Genomic DNA, 13,329 nt, shown 5'->3' with positions numbered 1-13,329 from the left:
GTCATTCTTCCAGAGGTAGCTGATGCCGAGGCAATCTTTTGTAAGATTAACACTAAAGGCACAAGTATAGTTGTTGGTTGCCTATATCGAAGCCCCGTATGTGGACACGAATGCATAATTGCCATACAAGAATATTTGCAGCAACATGCTCGTAATTGTCGTGTTATTCTTATGGGTGATTTTAACCTTGCCGACCTTAACTGGTCTACCATGCAGTACACAACAAAGGCTTCAGAAGCCCTTCTCGATATGATGTTAAATTTCAACTTGCGCCAAACTGTGGAATACCCCACAAGGGTGCAAAACGAGTCTCGGAGTATACTTGACCTGATCTTACTAAGTAGTAACTTTCTCTTAGAACAAGTGAAGTTAGAAGTAATAGAAGGAATATCCGATCACAATATTCCGATGTGTATCTTACCACTAGATTACAAAATATCAGTGCAAACCACAGCCCAAACTATAATCAATTTCGACAAAGCAGATGACGCCCACATACAAACCTATTTATCTCACGAATTCCAAGTTTTCGGCATTGGCCTCAGATCCTTTGTCAGATATAAATGTTGTCTGGATGCGTTTTAAAGACATAGTGTCCCACTGTGTAACCCATTTTATTCCTGTTGAATCGAAAAAACCCTTGAAAAGTAACCCATGGATTACTCGGGAAGTAATACATGCAAAACGCCAACTCAAAAGGTTACGCAAAGCTAGCAAGGCAACACGCAATACTCCATCTAAGAACCCTAGGCTAGCGCTTGCAGCAAAAAATTTCAAACAAAAATCGAAAGAAGCGAAACACCATTACTTCAACACCGTACTCCCCAGCTTTATAAAGAACAATCCACATACATTCTGGAACCACTTTCGCCAAAAAAAACACTCATAACTCAGCTCTCGTCAAGTGAAAAAGCGGATAAAGCCAACAGATATAACCAATTCTTTCGTTCGGTCTTCACAAACGATAATGGCGTCATGCCGGACTTAGTTCCACGGACTGTTTCCACTATCGACCCACTCGTTATCACAGACGCTGGTGTTCTTAACCTTCTTCTTGCCCTAGACACTAAAAAAGCATGTGGTCCGGACAATATACCCAACCAATTTCTTAAAAGGTACGCACAGTGGTGCAGTAGATACCTCGGCCTTATTTTCCGTAAATCCCTATCGACATCAAAACTACCCAAACATAGGAAAATATCTAAAATTATTCCGATCTACTAGTCGGGAGATAAATCCGTTGAATCAAACTTCAGACCAATATCGTTAACGAGCACGGCGTGCAAACTACTCGAACATATAATTCTAAAACATTTAACAATTTTTTTTGAAAACGAAGGCATCCTGTCCCCTAACCAGCATGGTTTTCGCAGGGGTTTATCGACCATAACTCAATTAACAGAAGTCATACACGATCTCGCGCTGGGTATTGACAATTACGGCCAAACGGCCCTAATCCTACTTCATTTTTCTAAAGCGTTTGATTGTGTTTGTCACACCAAACTAATAAATAAACTAAAAAGCATTATCGGAGACACAGAAATTGTTGCTTGGGTTCGTGGGTTTTTGTTTAATAGGTGTCAGTTTGTTATTTTCGAACATACAACATCAGATATAGTATCAGTTACGTCAGGAGTACCACAGGGCTCCGTGCTTGGGCCCTTGTTATTTCTCGTATATATTAATGATATAACCACTAACATAGACTGTAAAATAAAGTTATTCGCGGATGACTGTATCATTTACAGAGAAATTAAAAATGATCAAGATCACTACTCCCTTAACAAATCACTTGGTAGTATTACGAAATGCTGCTCAGACTGGCAGATGATAATCAATGTAAAAAAATCAGCATGTATGACTATAACGAGAAAAAAAGAACCTTCAGACTTCTGCTACTCCATAAATGATACAGTTTTGACTAAAGTACTAAAATATAAATATCTAGGCTTAACAATAACGTCAGACCTAAGGTGGGACGAGCATATTCACCACATTACCTCATCTGCTATGCAAAAGTTATTTTTCCTTCGCAGATGACTTCAACTCGCACCCTTGTCAACAAAACTCCTAGCATACAAAACATTCGTTAGGCCGATCCTCGAATACGGAAACAGTGTATGGTTCCCTCACACCCAAACTAACATAAAAAAAATAGAAACAGTACAAAGGAAGGCCATTCGATTTATCCATAACAAATTTAGACGTGAAGACTCTCCCTCTAACCTTCTAGCAATTTCTGGGCTCCTTACGCTCGAAGCACGAGCGAAACAAGCACGTTTGAAATTTCTTTATCAACTTCTGCATAATTCTTTCAAAATTGACATTTCAAATTACATTTCTTATTCACAAACACGACCTACCAGGCACAAACACGCAAACACCTTAGTAGAATATAAATGTAATAATAATGTGTTTAAATATTCCTTTTTTCCGGTTGCCATCCGTGAATGGAATATGTTATCGCCTCTCACCACTAACACAGAGTCACTGTCTCAGTTTGAATTAGAAATTGAAAAAATTGTTTAGCAAGTTAAAATTGCTAGTGCTATTATTGATTGTGCAAACCACCATGTACTTGTGTCCTGTGTATGTAGTCGGGTATGCACTGTAGAATACCTCAATTGCCATTTCTTACTTTTTTTTTTTGAAAGTTCGCATGTACTTGTGTTTGGTGTATACATTTTGTAGTAAAAATTGTTCATGTTTTAAGGTGCAAAACTGACGTTATACATGTATTGATACTTAACATTATCAGTGTTCTTTCTTTATGTGCATATATATAGTGCCCTCCTGCTATGGTCTCAGTAGAGACTGGCAGTATTGTAAATAAATAAATAAATAAATAAATAAATAAATAAATAAATAAATAAATATCGTTGGCCCGTACAATCGTCCTCGAGAGCCAATAATACATAGTCACTTGTATCGACCGCTTCACTCGCTGGCGTGAAGCAATACCAATATGTCACGTTACTGCAGAGTCTGTAGCCAGGGCCATCTTAAATGCCTATATTTCTCGTTACGGCGTACCATGCGCCATAACGACAGTCAGAGAAAAACGATTTCACTTGTCCTTTCAAGCACTCTCCCGTCTTCTAGGTGTAATGCACATACGAACGACAGACAGCTTATCACCCAAGTTCCAATGACATGGTTGAACGCTTCCATTGTCAACTAAGAACGGCACTTCGTGCCCTTGACTACATTATTCCATGGACAGACCACCTGCCTTTCCTTCTACTGGGTCTTCGCACAGCTCTGAAAGCAGATGCACAGTGTTCCTCAGCTGAACTCGCTTTCACCACGACACTTCGCGTACCCGGTGAGTTCTCTTCCTCGGAACCGTCATCTCTTGACCTACAATCTTACGCCGACCGCCTTCGCATTACAATGGCCGCTATTATGCCAGCACCGCTTCGTAACGACCGCACAAAGTTGTACATGAGCTCATCTGATCTTCATAGCAGTCACGTCTTTATTCGTCACTAAGCTACTCGCGTCGTGACGGAGCAGCGTCGGAGCATAACTCGGAGCAGCAGCAAAAAATTATTTTTTAACTTTTGGTGGGAGATCGTTGAATGGAAGGATCCCTAAAATGATATTGCATTATTTATTGAAGTATGCAGCGCAAGGGCACAATCATAAAGCGAATACACACAGAACACGTCGAGCAAGAGTTTTTTCTTTTCTTTTCGTACCCTTGCGCTTCATCGTCTCATTAAGTAAGCAGTAACAGGAACATGCACTTCTGTGATATTGCATTCCTTATCCCTCAGGTAAAATCATGAGAAGCCCATAAACGTTTATTTTGTCACTACGTGCGTAACATCTTGGTCACCCAGTGTACACTAGTACAGTTTTCCTTGCATTAACTTAAATGTTTGCTAGCCGTTTCCCACTCTTCAAAACTTACTAATCAGACTAAAAGTACTGTTTTCCCTGCGTCAACCTAAATGTTTACTACAACTTACTAGCTCTTCAAATTTCAACAGTGCCCTCAAACGTATATGGGCCTAGCCAGGATACTAAATTCGTTCCATAAAAAATCATACTTCTTATGTCGGCGATAGAACTCTGTGCATTATGTAAATAAGCGCTTGGAGTGTTGACTGTAGCAAACTTGGTGTCTTCATTCTTCCATAAGCTTAGGCAGGTTGGTGTTGCGCGGAAGCCATGCAAATAACCTCAAAATCCAACTTCTTGAAGGCGTTGGCTTCGTTGATTCTCTGCACTTTACATAACTTTTTCGGTCATTCGCAGTATTTGTCATCGCCCTCGGCGTCGTATCATGCGCAAACCTGCGGATCCTCTCTGTAACCTGGTCGGAACATTCCCGTATCAGCCAGTGACCAGATCGAGCGTAGTACACAAGCTCTGAATTGTTGAGCCACCTTTGGTTGTACACAGCAATGCGTCTGGTTAGAAATTCGTCTTTCTCAGCCCAAAGTATCAACGTAGAAACGTTGATCTTGCGGTACGGTAGTTTCTTGAGATCATCGCTGTCGTTGTTAAAGGAGCGGTAGTAATTGAGAGCCCCAGTGAGTGCTCCTGCAATAAGAAAAAAAAAAACATTACGATCAGTTTACTGGGGAAAATCGGCTTCGGTAAGTCGTAGAATACAAGGATTATTGGCTTCGGTAAGTCGACAATCGTAAGAAAATCGGCTCCGGTAAGTCGCAGCTAGACAAGAATTATTGCTTGGTTCAAGTAATGTTACGGTGCTATTGGCGGCGAGGAGTTACGGAGTCGCCATCTATCGGAAGCGCCTCGCTGGCGTAGTATGAGGGATCACGTGGTGCGCTCCTCATAGGTTTTGCTGTCAGCGCTCACAGAAAACACCATGCGCGAGCTCTCCCAGACATTTCTGTAAGTACTTTCGAAACGAGAGAAGTTTCTTACTGTCTAAATAATATTCTTGGGCAAACTGAAAGCACACAATCGTTTACAGACGCTATCTCTTTACCGAATACGTACAGTGGACGCCACTGCGCGCGGTCGCCGCGATGGAGTCTCCCCAACCCGCTTCTTGCGTGAAAGGTAGGTAAAGGCTGGGAGCCAACAATGTGAAATATGTTCCTATAGTGTTTGTATAACTAAATGGAGTGTAATAGAACGAAGCCTCAATGCAGCGATCGCGCAGATTCGCAGCGACCGAGTGCGCGTCTGCATGCTTGTCCGCGCACTGTGTCGCTTTCTCCGCGCGCGCGTTTTCGCGCCGTGCCATGAGCTTTAGGCCGCAGAATATGAGCATTTGACAGTATACAAGCAATCATTGTTGCGTGGGCGCTATCAGAGCTGTTCAAAAATACTTTCATTGTAGAGACTTCGACCCCAACGGGGACTGCGATGTGACGTCGTGACGATTCAATCTTTTTTTTCTCCTAAATTCTTTGACCATTCAATACTATTTCTCGAGTTGCGTTGCACTGTATGTTTATCGTTGTTCTCAGCGTGCCATTTCCCGCTGCTCCTTTTTTGTAATCCAGTCCATTAATTCATAACACAAACATGACCATATGCCATGCTTTCTTTAAATGTGCTTCTTACCGCTGCCTTTCCACTCCACTGAACTTGCCAGTATCTATAGCATCGACAAGTTCATAGACCAAACCGTCATGACATTAGTCGGGCAGCGGACTCGGGCGAGCGTCTATGTGCGCGTTTTCAAAACATCGCAGACCGGGCGCCGTAGCAGAAATCGTCCTCGCGTCTGTTGTAGCCCATGACTGTTTGCCGGTTTTATGTTTCGCGAGCCAAGCTTCACGCAGCTTCTTGTCCTGCGGCTACGTGTGAATAAGGCTGACACCGGCCTCCGTTACGTGCGTCCGGCCCTGCTGCACCGAGCAGTAGCCTACCATGTTTCGCGCCTTCAAAGGCAGCCACTACCTATTTTAGTGCTTTCAAGTGTTGTAAAGGAGTCACTCCAAGCGGGAAAATTTCGCCACTAAATGAGGACCGCAGCGCACCAGGGAATTTAAACTCGTTTTCAGCTCGCGGCCGCTATGTCCACGTGATCCCTCCTAGCACGTCACACCGACGGTGGCGCCAGCTTTTCCAGTGGTGGAGCTCGAGGCCAATATATCATCAAATGGCAAGCCTTGTAACATCGGCAGAAGGGGGCAGCGTGTACTTGGACGAGTTGGAGTTACTGTACAGACTCCCTTCAGAGGGCCTTCCCGAAGGGGGCCTATGCAGTAACTCTAGAACGGGGGAGGGGTGAAGAGCAGGCGGCTACCCTGCACGTCGCTTTATGTCAGGTGTTTCAGGTACACATACATTTCAGGTAGGGGGAGCACGTGTTCAGTAGGCCCCCTGCCCTGACTTCCCCCTTAATCGGCGCAGATATTTCCCAACAAAGGTGGGAGGTAATCGCAAACCTCTTAGCAAGCCGATGCACTTCGAGACCATTTGACAATGTTTGTTGGTGAGCTACAGATAAAGAAGACATATTTTCTGCTAGAGAAGTAGACGTAACATATGGGTTTCGCAAAAGCCGAGTAGCATCGTTTGGAGTGTGTATGGAGTCTACGTGCAGTGAAAATTAGCTAAAAGAAGATTCATGAGAATGTTTAGGCGGAAGTGGGTTTTGAAACATAACATATGTGATTGTACATATGCAGAACACGAAATCAGTTTTTCAGAGAAGACACTTTCAATACGGTGATGTAGTCACAACCTCATAGTTTCAGTGGTAACAATTGTTTTTAAATGCTGGTGACAAATAGCAGAGTTTTGCTTTTTGAAGTATCTGTGTGAAAGAGGTGTAAACGTGCAGAACATCTGGAATGCAATTATGCGAATACGCTTAATGTTGAGGTAAGGAATTGAAAAGATTGGCAAGCCAATTTGTCATTTATTCACTGCAGGGTCATGTTCCAGTTACAGAAACAATTGCGATTTGTTTGGCGTGTTGGTAAACTCGTAAAGCTCATTTTTTCCCACAGGAAAAAAATGAGCTTGCGCTATCCTTTGGGAAGAAATACATCGGACAAACCGGGAGAGGTCTTAATGACCAATTAGGGGAACATAGCCTAAATGTGAAAAATAAGCAATACGGTCATCTGTCAACCCACTGTCAAGAATGCGGCTGTGCGCCGGTGTATGGATCCTGCTGCGTTCTTGCGAAGCACAAAGATAAAGACGTGCGAGAGATTATTGAGACTCGGCTATCAGGCGGAATAGTGATGCGTGTGTTAGTGCCCCTTCGGTCGACTTGTTAGATAAGGAGACGGCTTCTTTGGATGGTTACGATGTGGATGAGGTGGCGCCACTGTGCATGGGTTATACAGGTGTATTTCCTGAAAATCAAGTTGTTCAACTTAACGCATTGTGATGTCGTCTCCCTTCCGTCCTTGCTTACTGGCGCTAAATATGCTTACAGAAACAAGCTGAGTCATATCCACTGAGTACAAATTCGTACAACATCGCAAATTTCGAGACACCCGTCGCGAAAATTCTAATCTAAGGCCACTCGCACACTGGGATACTTTCGTCGAAAATTTTCTCAAGCACCATCATCACTAAAACTCTTATTGTACACAACTTACATTCGCCCTCAACTAGAGTACGCGTCATCAGTATGGGACCCTGGTCATGACACCCTCATACAGTCTCTAGAGGCAATACAGAATCGATCAGCCCGTTTCATTCTCACCAACTACCAAAGAACTGCGAGCGTCACTAACATGAAAGCTCTCCTTCACCTCCCGTTGTTATCAACCCGTAGAAAAGTATCTCGCATATGTCTTTTCCATAAAATCTACTACTATAACACATATTTACGTTCTATCTTTGTCCAACCACCACCATACATTTCATCTCGCATAGACCACCGCCAAAAGGTAAAGATTCCGCACGGCAACACCGTCGGCTTTTCATATTCATTTCTTCCCCAAACGAGCAAAGATTGGAATAACTTACCCGTATTACTTACAAGCATTATTGACACCAATTACTATAAAAGCACACTTCAAAGCTTCATGTTATAAATTATTGTTGCGTTTGCTTGTTCTGTATGATAACTGCTTTTATGTCATTGTTTTACATTTTGGCTTGTATTTTTATATCGTATGTTCTTTTCCTTTCTTTATTTTGTTACGCCATGTACTTTTGCCACGCTTACAAGTTTCTATTTGCCATTCCCATTTTGTATACGATATCTTTTGCCCTGTTGTTTGCCTTCCTTCCTTATTTTGTGATTTGCTTCTGTATTTACTTACTTTGCCCCTCCCCTCTGCAATGTACAACCGTACCTTGAGGGTATGATAAATAAATAAATAATAAAAATAATAAATGAATAAGTTCATGTTTAACGTTTTTTTTTCTTTTCACTTGCGGCTACGATGGTAGAAAGCAATCTGTTCCAGAAGAGCGGAAAACCATTTCTTACTCCTTATGAAGGTCTGCTATCTCTAAAAGCATTCTCAGAATTCAATGACTACTTAATTGGCTAAAGAGATTACTGTCAGCTAAATTTGCGAGCCTTGGCTCTTGGGTAAGCTTAGAGAATCTCACGTCTACCCGACGCAAGCTGTGGGACACCTGCCAGGGGCTACAACCACAAGTTAAATCCTTACGGGCAGTATATGCAGTCCCCTGCCCATCGCGATCTGCCTCCATCGGCGGGGCTGTCAGTTACGACTGGCCGGTGTGGTGAAAATTCGGGTCGCGCTGCCAAAACCACGGCGAAAGCCCGGACGGTTTGCATGTGCCATGCCGCCCACTACGCCTGGGAGTCCGCCAAGACATAAAGACGTTTGTGTTTTTGCGCGCATGCTTGCCTCCTTGCCCACGGCGCGCGGCGCCCTGATGTCTGCATAGGCTCGTCAGTGTTGTCTCCCTTCAGCGAGCGGAATGGTTATGCTTCGCGTGTGCATTCGCTCCTCCTCCTCCTTCTCCTCGGTAATCTAGACTCCGGCATTGTCTGTGAGTGCGTGTGTGCTCGTCAGTGCCTCTCCCCGTGCTGGGCCAGTGGCGGTACGAAGAATGTTTTCCGCTCTGCGCTCAAATCTTCGCTGTGAAGGTGGTTGGCAAGCGAAGCTGTGGTATGACCTGATCCGATAGACCAACCTGACGCAACTTTCAAATGGTTCCTTGCGAGCCTGAGCACAACACCGTTGTGGATATTGGACGTTGCTGCTGTTTTCGTCACTCATTCTTTTGATGCTGCTCTTCGAAAGTCCTCTGTGTGGCATTTCCATAGTGCTGTCAGAAGACAAATTACATGAGTTGCTAAATGGGTTCTTCTTTAACATATGAAAGTCTACTTACTTCACTCCCTGCTTTGTATGCTACAGTTGCCGCTTCCCGGCAACTGCAGCTTGTGCAGCCATAATACTTACCGGGAAATGCTTGCGGCGGTCGCTATGCGCGAAGGCGAGCATTCCAGTTTTTTTTACAGCGAAGCTGTATATAGCTACCCTCCAGCGGCGGTCGATGTCCGTTCATCTATGCGTCGCATCGACACAAAACAATTTTCGTATCCGGTTTTTCGCCAATGCTCTGTACCTCTCAATCTAATCTTGGTATCTTGGAAAACATCAAAGGAAATTGGCCGCTAAAAAGGTTATCATTACGTCGAATTTCATATATTGGCATAATTAATTCGCAGTGAAGTTGCAAATATTGAGGAATTCCTGTCTGCTATGCGGCAGTAGAGGAATTCCAGATCAAGCTACAGAACAGGTATTCGGCTCTAACTCAGGAAGAGGACCTTAGTGTTGAAGCAATGAACGACAATCTTGTGGGCATCATTAAGGAGTGTGCAATGGAAGTCGCTGGTAGCTCCGTTAGGCAGGATACCAGAAAACTATCGCAGGAGACGATAGATCTGATCAAGAAACGCCAATGTATGAAAGCCTCTAACCCTACAGCTAGATTAGAACTGGCAGAACTTTCGAAGTTAATCAACAAGCGTAAGACAGCTGACATAAGGAAGTATAATATGGATAGAATTGAACATGCTCTCAGGAACGGAGGAAGCCTAAAAACAGTGAAGAAGAAACTAGGAATTGGCAAGAATCAGATGTATGCGTTAAGAGACAAAGCTGGCAATATCATTACTAATATGGATGAGATAGTTCAAGTGGCTGAGGAGTTCTATAGAGATTTATACAGTACGAGTGGCACCCACGACGATAATGGAAGAGAAAATAGCCTAGAGGAATTCGAAATCCCAAAGGTAACGCAGGAAGAAGTAAAGAAAGCCTTGGGAGATATGGAAAGGGGAAAGGCAGCTGGGGAGAATCAGGTAACGGCAGATTTGTTGAAGGATGGTGGGCAGATTGTTCTAGAGAAACTGGCCACCCTGTATACGCAATGCCTCATGACCTCGAGGGTACCGGAATCTTGGAAGAAGGCTAACATAATCCTAATCCATAAAAAAGGGGACGCCAAAGACTTGAAAAATTATAGACCGATCAGCTTACTGTCCGTTGCCTACAAACTATTTACTAAGGTAATCGCAAATAGAATCAGCAACACCTTAGACTTCTGTCAAGCAAAGGACCAGGCAGGATTCCGTAAAGGCTACTCAACAATAGATCATATTCACACTATCAATCAGGTGATAGAGAAATGTGCGGAATATAACCAACCCTTATATATAGCTTTCATTGATTACGAGAAAGCGTTTGATTCTGTCGAAACCTCAGCAGTCATGGAGGCATTACGGAATCAGGGTGTAGACGAGCCGTATGTAAAAAATACTGAAAGATATATATAGCGGATCCACAGCCACCGTAGTCCTCCATAAAGAAAGCAACAAAATCCCAATAAAGAAAGGCGTCAGGCAGGGAGATACGATCTCTCCAATGCTATTCACAGCGTGTTTAGAGGAGGTATTCAGAGACCTGGATTGGGAAGAAATGGGGATAAAAGTTAATGGAGAATACCTTAGTAACTTGCGATTCGCTGATGATATTGCCTTGCTTAGTAACTCAGGGGACCAACTGCAATGCATGCTCACTGACCTCGAGAGGCAAAGCAGAAGGGTGGGTCTAAAAATTAATCTGCAGAAAACTAAAGTAATGTTTAACAGTCTCGGAAGAGAACAGCAATTTACAATAGGCAGCGAGGCACTGGAAGTCGTAAGGGAATACATCTACTTAGGACAGGTAGTGACTGCGGATCCGGATCATGAGACGGAAATAATCAGAAGAATAAGAATGGGCTGGGGTGCGTTTGGCAGGCATTCTCAGATCATGAACAGCAAGTTGCCATTATCCCTCAAGAGAAAAGTGTATAATAGCTGTGTCTTACCAGTACTCACGTACGGGGCAGAAACCTGGAGGCTTACGAAAAGGGTTCTACTCAAACTGAGGACAACGCAACGAGCTATGGAAAGAAGAATGATAGGTTTAACGTTAAGGGATAAGAAAAGAGCAGATTGGGTGAGAGAACAAACGCGAGGTAATGACATCTTAGTTGAAATCAAGAAAAAGAAATGGGCATGGACAGGACATGTAATGAGGAGGGAGGATAACTGATGGTCATTAAGGGTTACGGACAGGATCCCAAGGGAAGGGAAGCGTAGCAGGGGGCGGCAGAATGTTAGGTGGGCGGATGAGATTAAGAAGTTTGCAGGGAGGGCATGGCCACAGTTAGTACATGACCGGGGTTGTTTGAGAACTATGGGAGAGGCCTTTGCCCTGCAGTGGGCGTAACCAGGCTGATGATGATGATGCGGCAGTACTTGCACACGTCCCTACTTCATAACAGAATAAGAATAAATCACTCCGCAGTCAGAAGATGTATTCGTTGCCTGTGCCATTCAGACAGGCAAACAGGCAGATGACTTTATATACAAGGTCCTGAGAAGCTTTGCCCTAGCGCACAGCTGCAGTCCGCTCCCACATGGGGACTGGTACGCCGAGCCTAACCGGAAATATATTCGGGAATAATAATAATAATAATAATAATAATAATAATAATAATAATAATAATAATAATAATAATAATAATAATAATAGGACCGATATATACATAGACGCGTCGATTGAGGTAAAAGACACTACAGCTTTGCTGTTCGTCCTTCCCAAAGTTGGCGGGCTGATGAATTCTTTGTTTCCTCCGCATGGCCGACACCGCCGCTGCCGCGCATGCGCAGAGGCGAGCGCCATGTCTTGGTACTGCAAGGAACTGAGCATGGCACGCGGCGCAAGCTTCCTACAGTGATTCCTTGAGTTTTTACCCGCGGATAGGACATATATATAGGGATGTAAAGGTACACAGCTTGGCTGTAAAAATTCGTTGAACTTGCCGCAAGCGAGGAGAGCATTAGCTCTCTCCTTCCTCTGCGCAAGGGCGTTGCAGCCTTTATAACAGACGCCCCCGCCAACGGACTTAATCTGCCTTTAGCACAAACTTGATTGTCTGTCACTCTGAGTCAGGAAGCTTGTTGAGCTGATCGCGCCGTAGCGATGTAATTAAACGTCTGTTACTCGTTACAGCAATCATTTTGCGCCTCTGCCTGGTGAAACTTCAGACCAGTAGGCCCACGCTACCTTTACGGTCCTGGGTGCAACATTTCAACAAGGTTCGGTGGCAGAAAAAAAAAAGAAATGAATTACGATATCTTGACGTTATAGTGACTACGCACTTTCGTGTGCTAAACTGTTTTATAAAAATACAGCAGCTTATCGGCTAACTTGCGCAAAACCCTAAAAATCGAGGCATGCACTACGATCGAGAATGCAACCAAGCCGATTTTGGTAAACGCCTTCTGGAGCTACACGAGTATTATTTGCTATGCACATAACTTATTATTAGCAGAATCATTATTGAACTTCTACGTGATTGGCTGAGACGCTGGAACCATACATAACATAAGTAATGTTACTACGAGCAAGCACGTACTAAACTTAACTGGGGCATTTTCAGCTACTGAATAATTTAGACAACTTGGGGCTGGTGACATGACAAAATTCACGGTGCACGATAAGAAAGTCCCGTTTCCTGGCGCTGTTATGAAATTTTGAAATCGTGTACCAACCAGCACAACCGCAAACCCTCCTGAAGCAAGCAGTCATGTGGTATAGTACTTTTTATATCTTGCACGCTTTCATCGGAGCTTAAAAAAACAAAAGTAATAGTAGCTGTCGTCGTGGAAACAAATGACTTGAACATTTCTCAATAACTTCGGTAATTTCTCTATCGAAGGCTTACTGTCCAAACGAAAGCATAGAAAATTGACAGTAATCATTTTGTAAATTATTGACTTAAACTGGTAGTGAAAAGAATTAGAGCTACGGAAGAGGACACTGAATAATGCTGATTTAGTTGCATTGGTAGTGCGCACACCTGGATTTTGTAACGTTTTCCACAAGA

General features: G+C 43.5%; 1 protein-coding gene across 1 annotated transcript in view; it reads right to left on the bottom strand.

Annotated features, from left to right (window-relative positions):
* Window positions 1-3,780: 3,780 nt before the first annotated feature.
* LOC135917200 (epoxide hydrolase 4-like) overlaps window positions 3,781-13,329 on the bottom strand; it is a 42,705-nt gene continuing 33,156 nt past the window's right edge. Inside the window, exon 8 of the mRNA XM_065450711.2 lies at window positions 3,781-4,551. Coding sequence (XP_065306783.1) covers window positions 4,133-4,551 — 419 coding nt within the window. The 3' untranslated portion in view covers window positions 3,781-4,132. The remainder of the gene's footprint in view (window positions 4,552-13,329) is intronic.

Source organism: Dermacentor albipictus, chromosome 7 (genome assembly GCF_038994185.2).
Source record: "Dermacentor albipictus isolate Rhodes 1998 colony chromosome 7, USDA_Dalb.pri_finalv2, whole genome shotgun sequence".
Classification (NCBI taxonomy): Eukaryota; Metazoa; Arthropoda; class Arachnida; order Ixodida; family Ixodidae; genus Dermacentor; species Dermacentor albipictus.
This window is presented reverse-complemented; position numbering and strand designations above follow the sequence as displayed.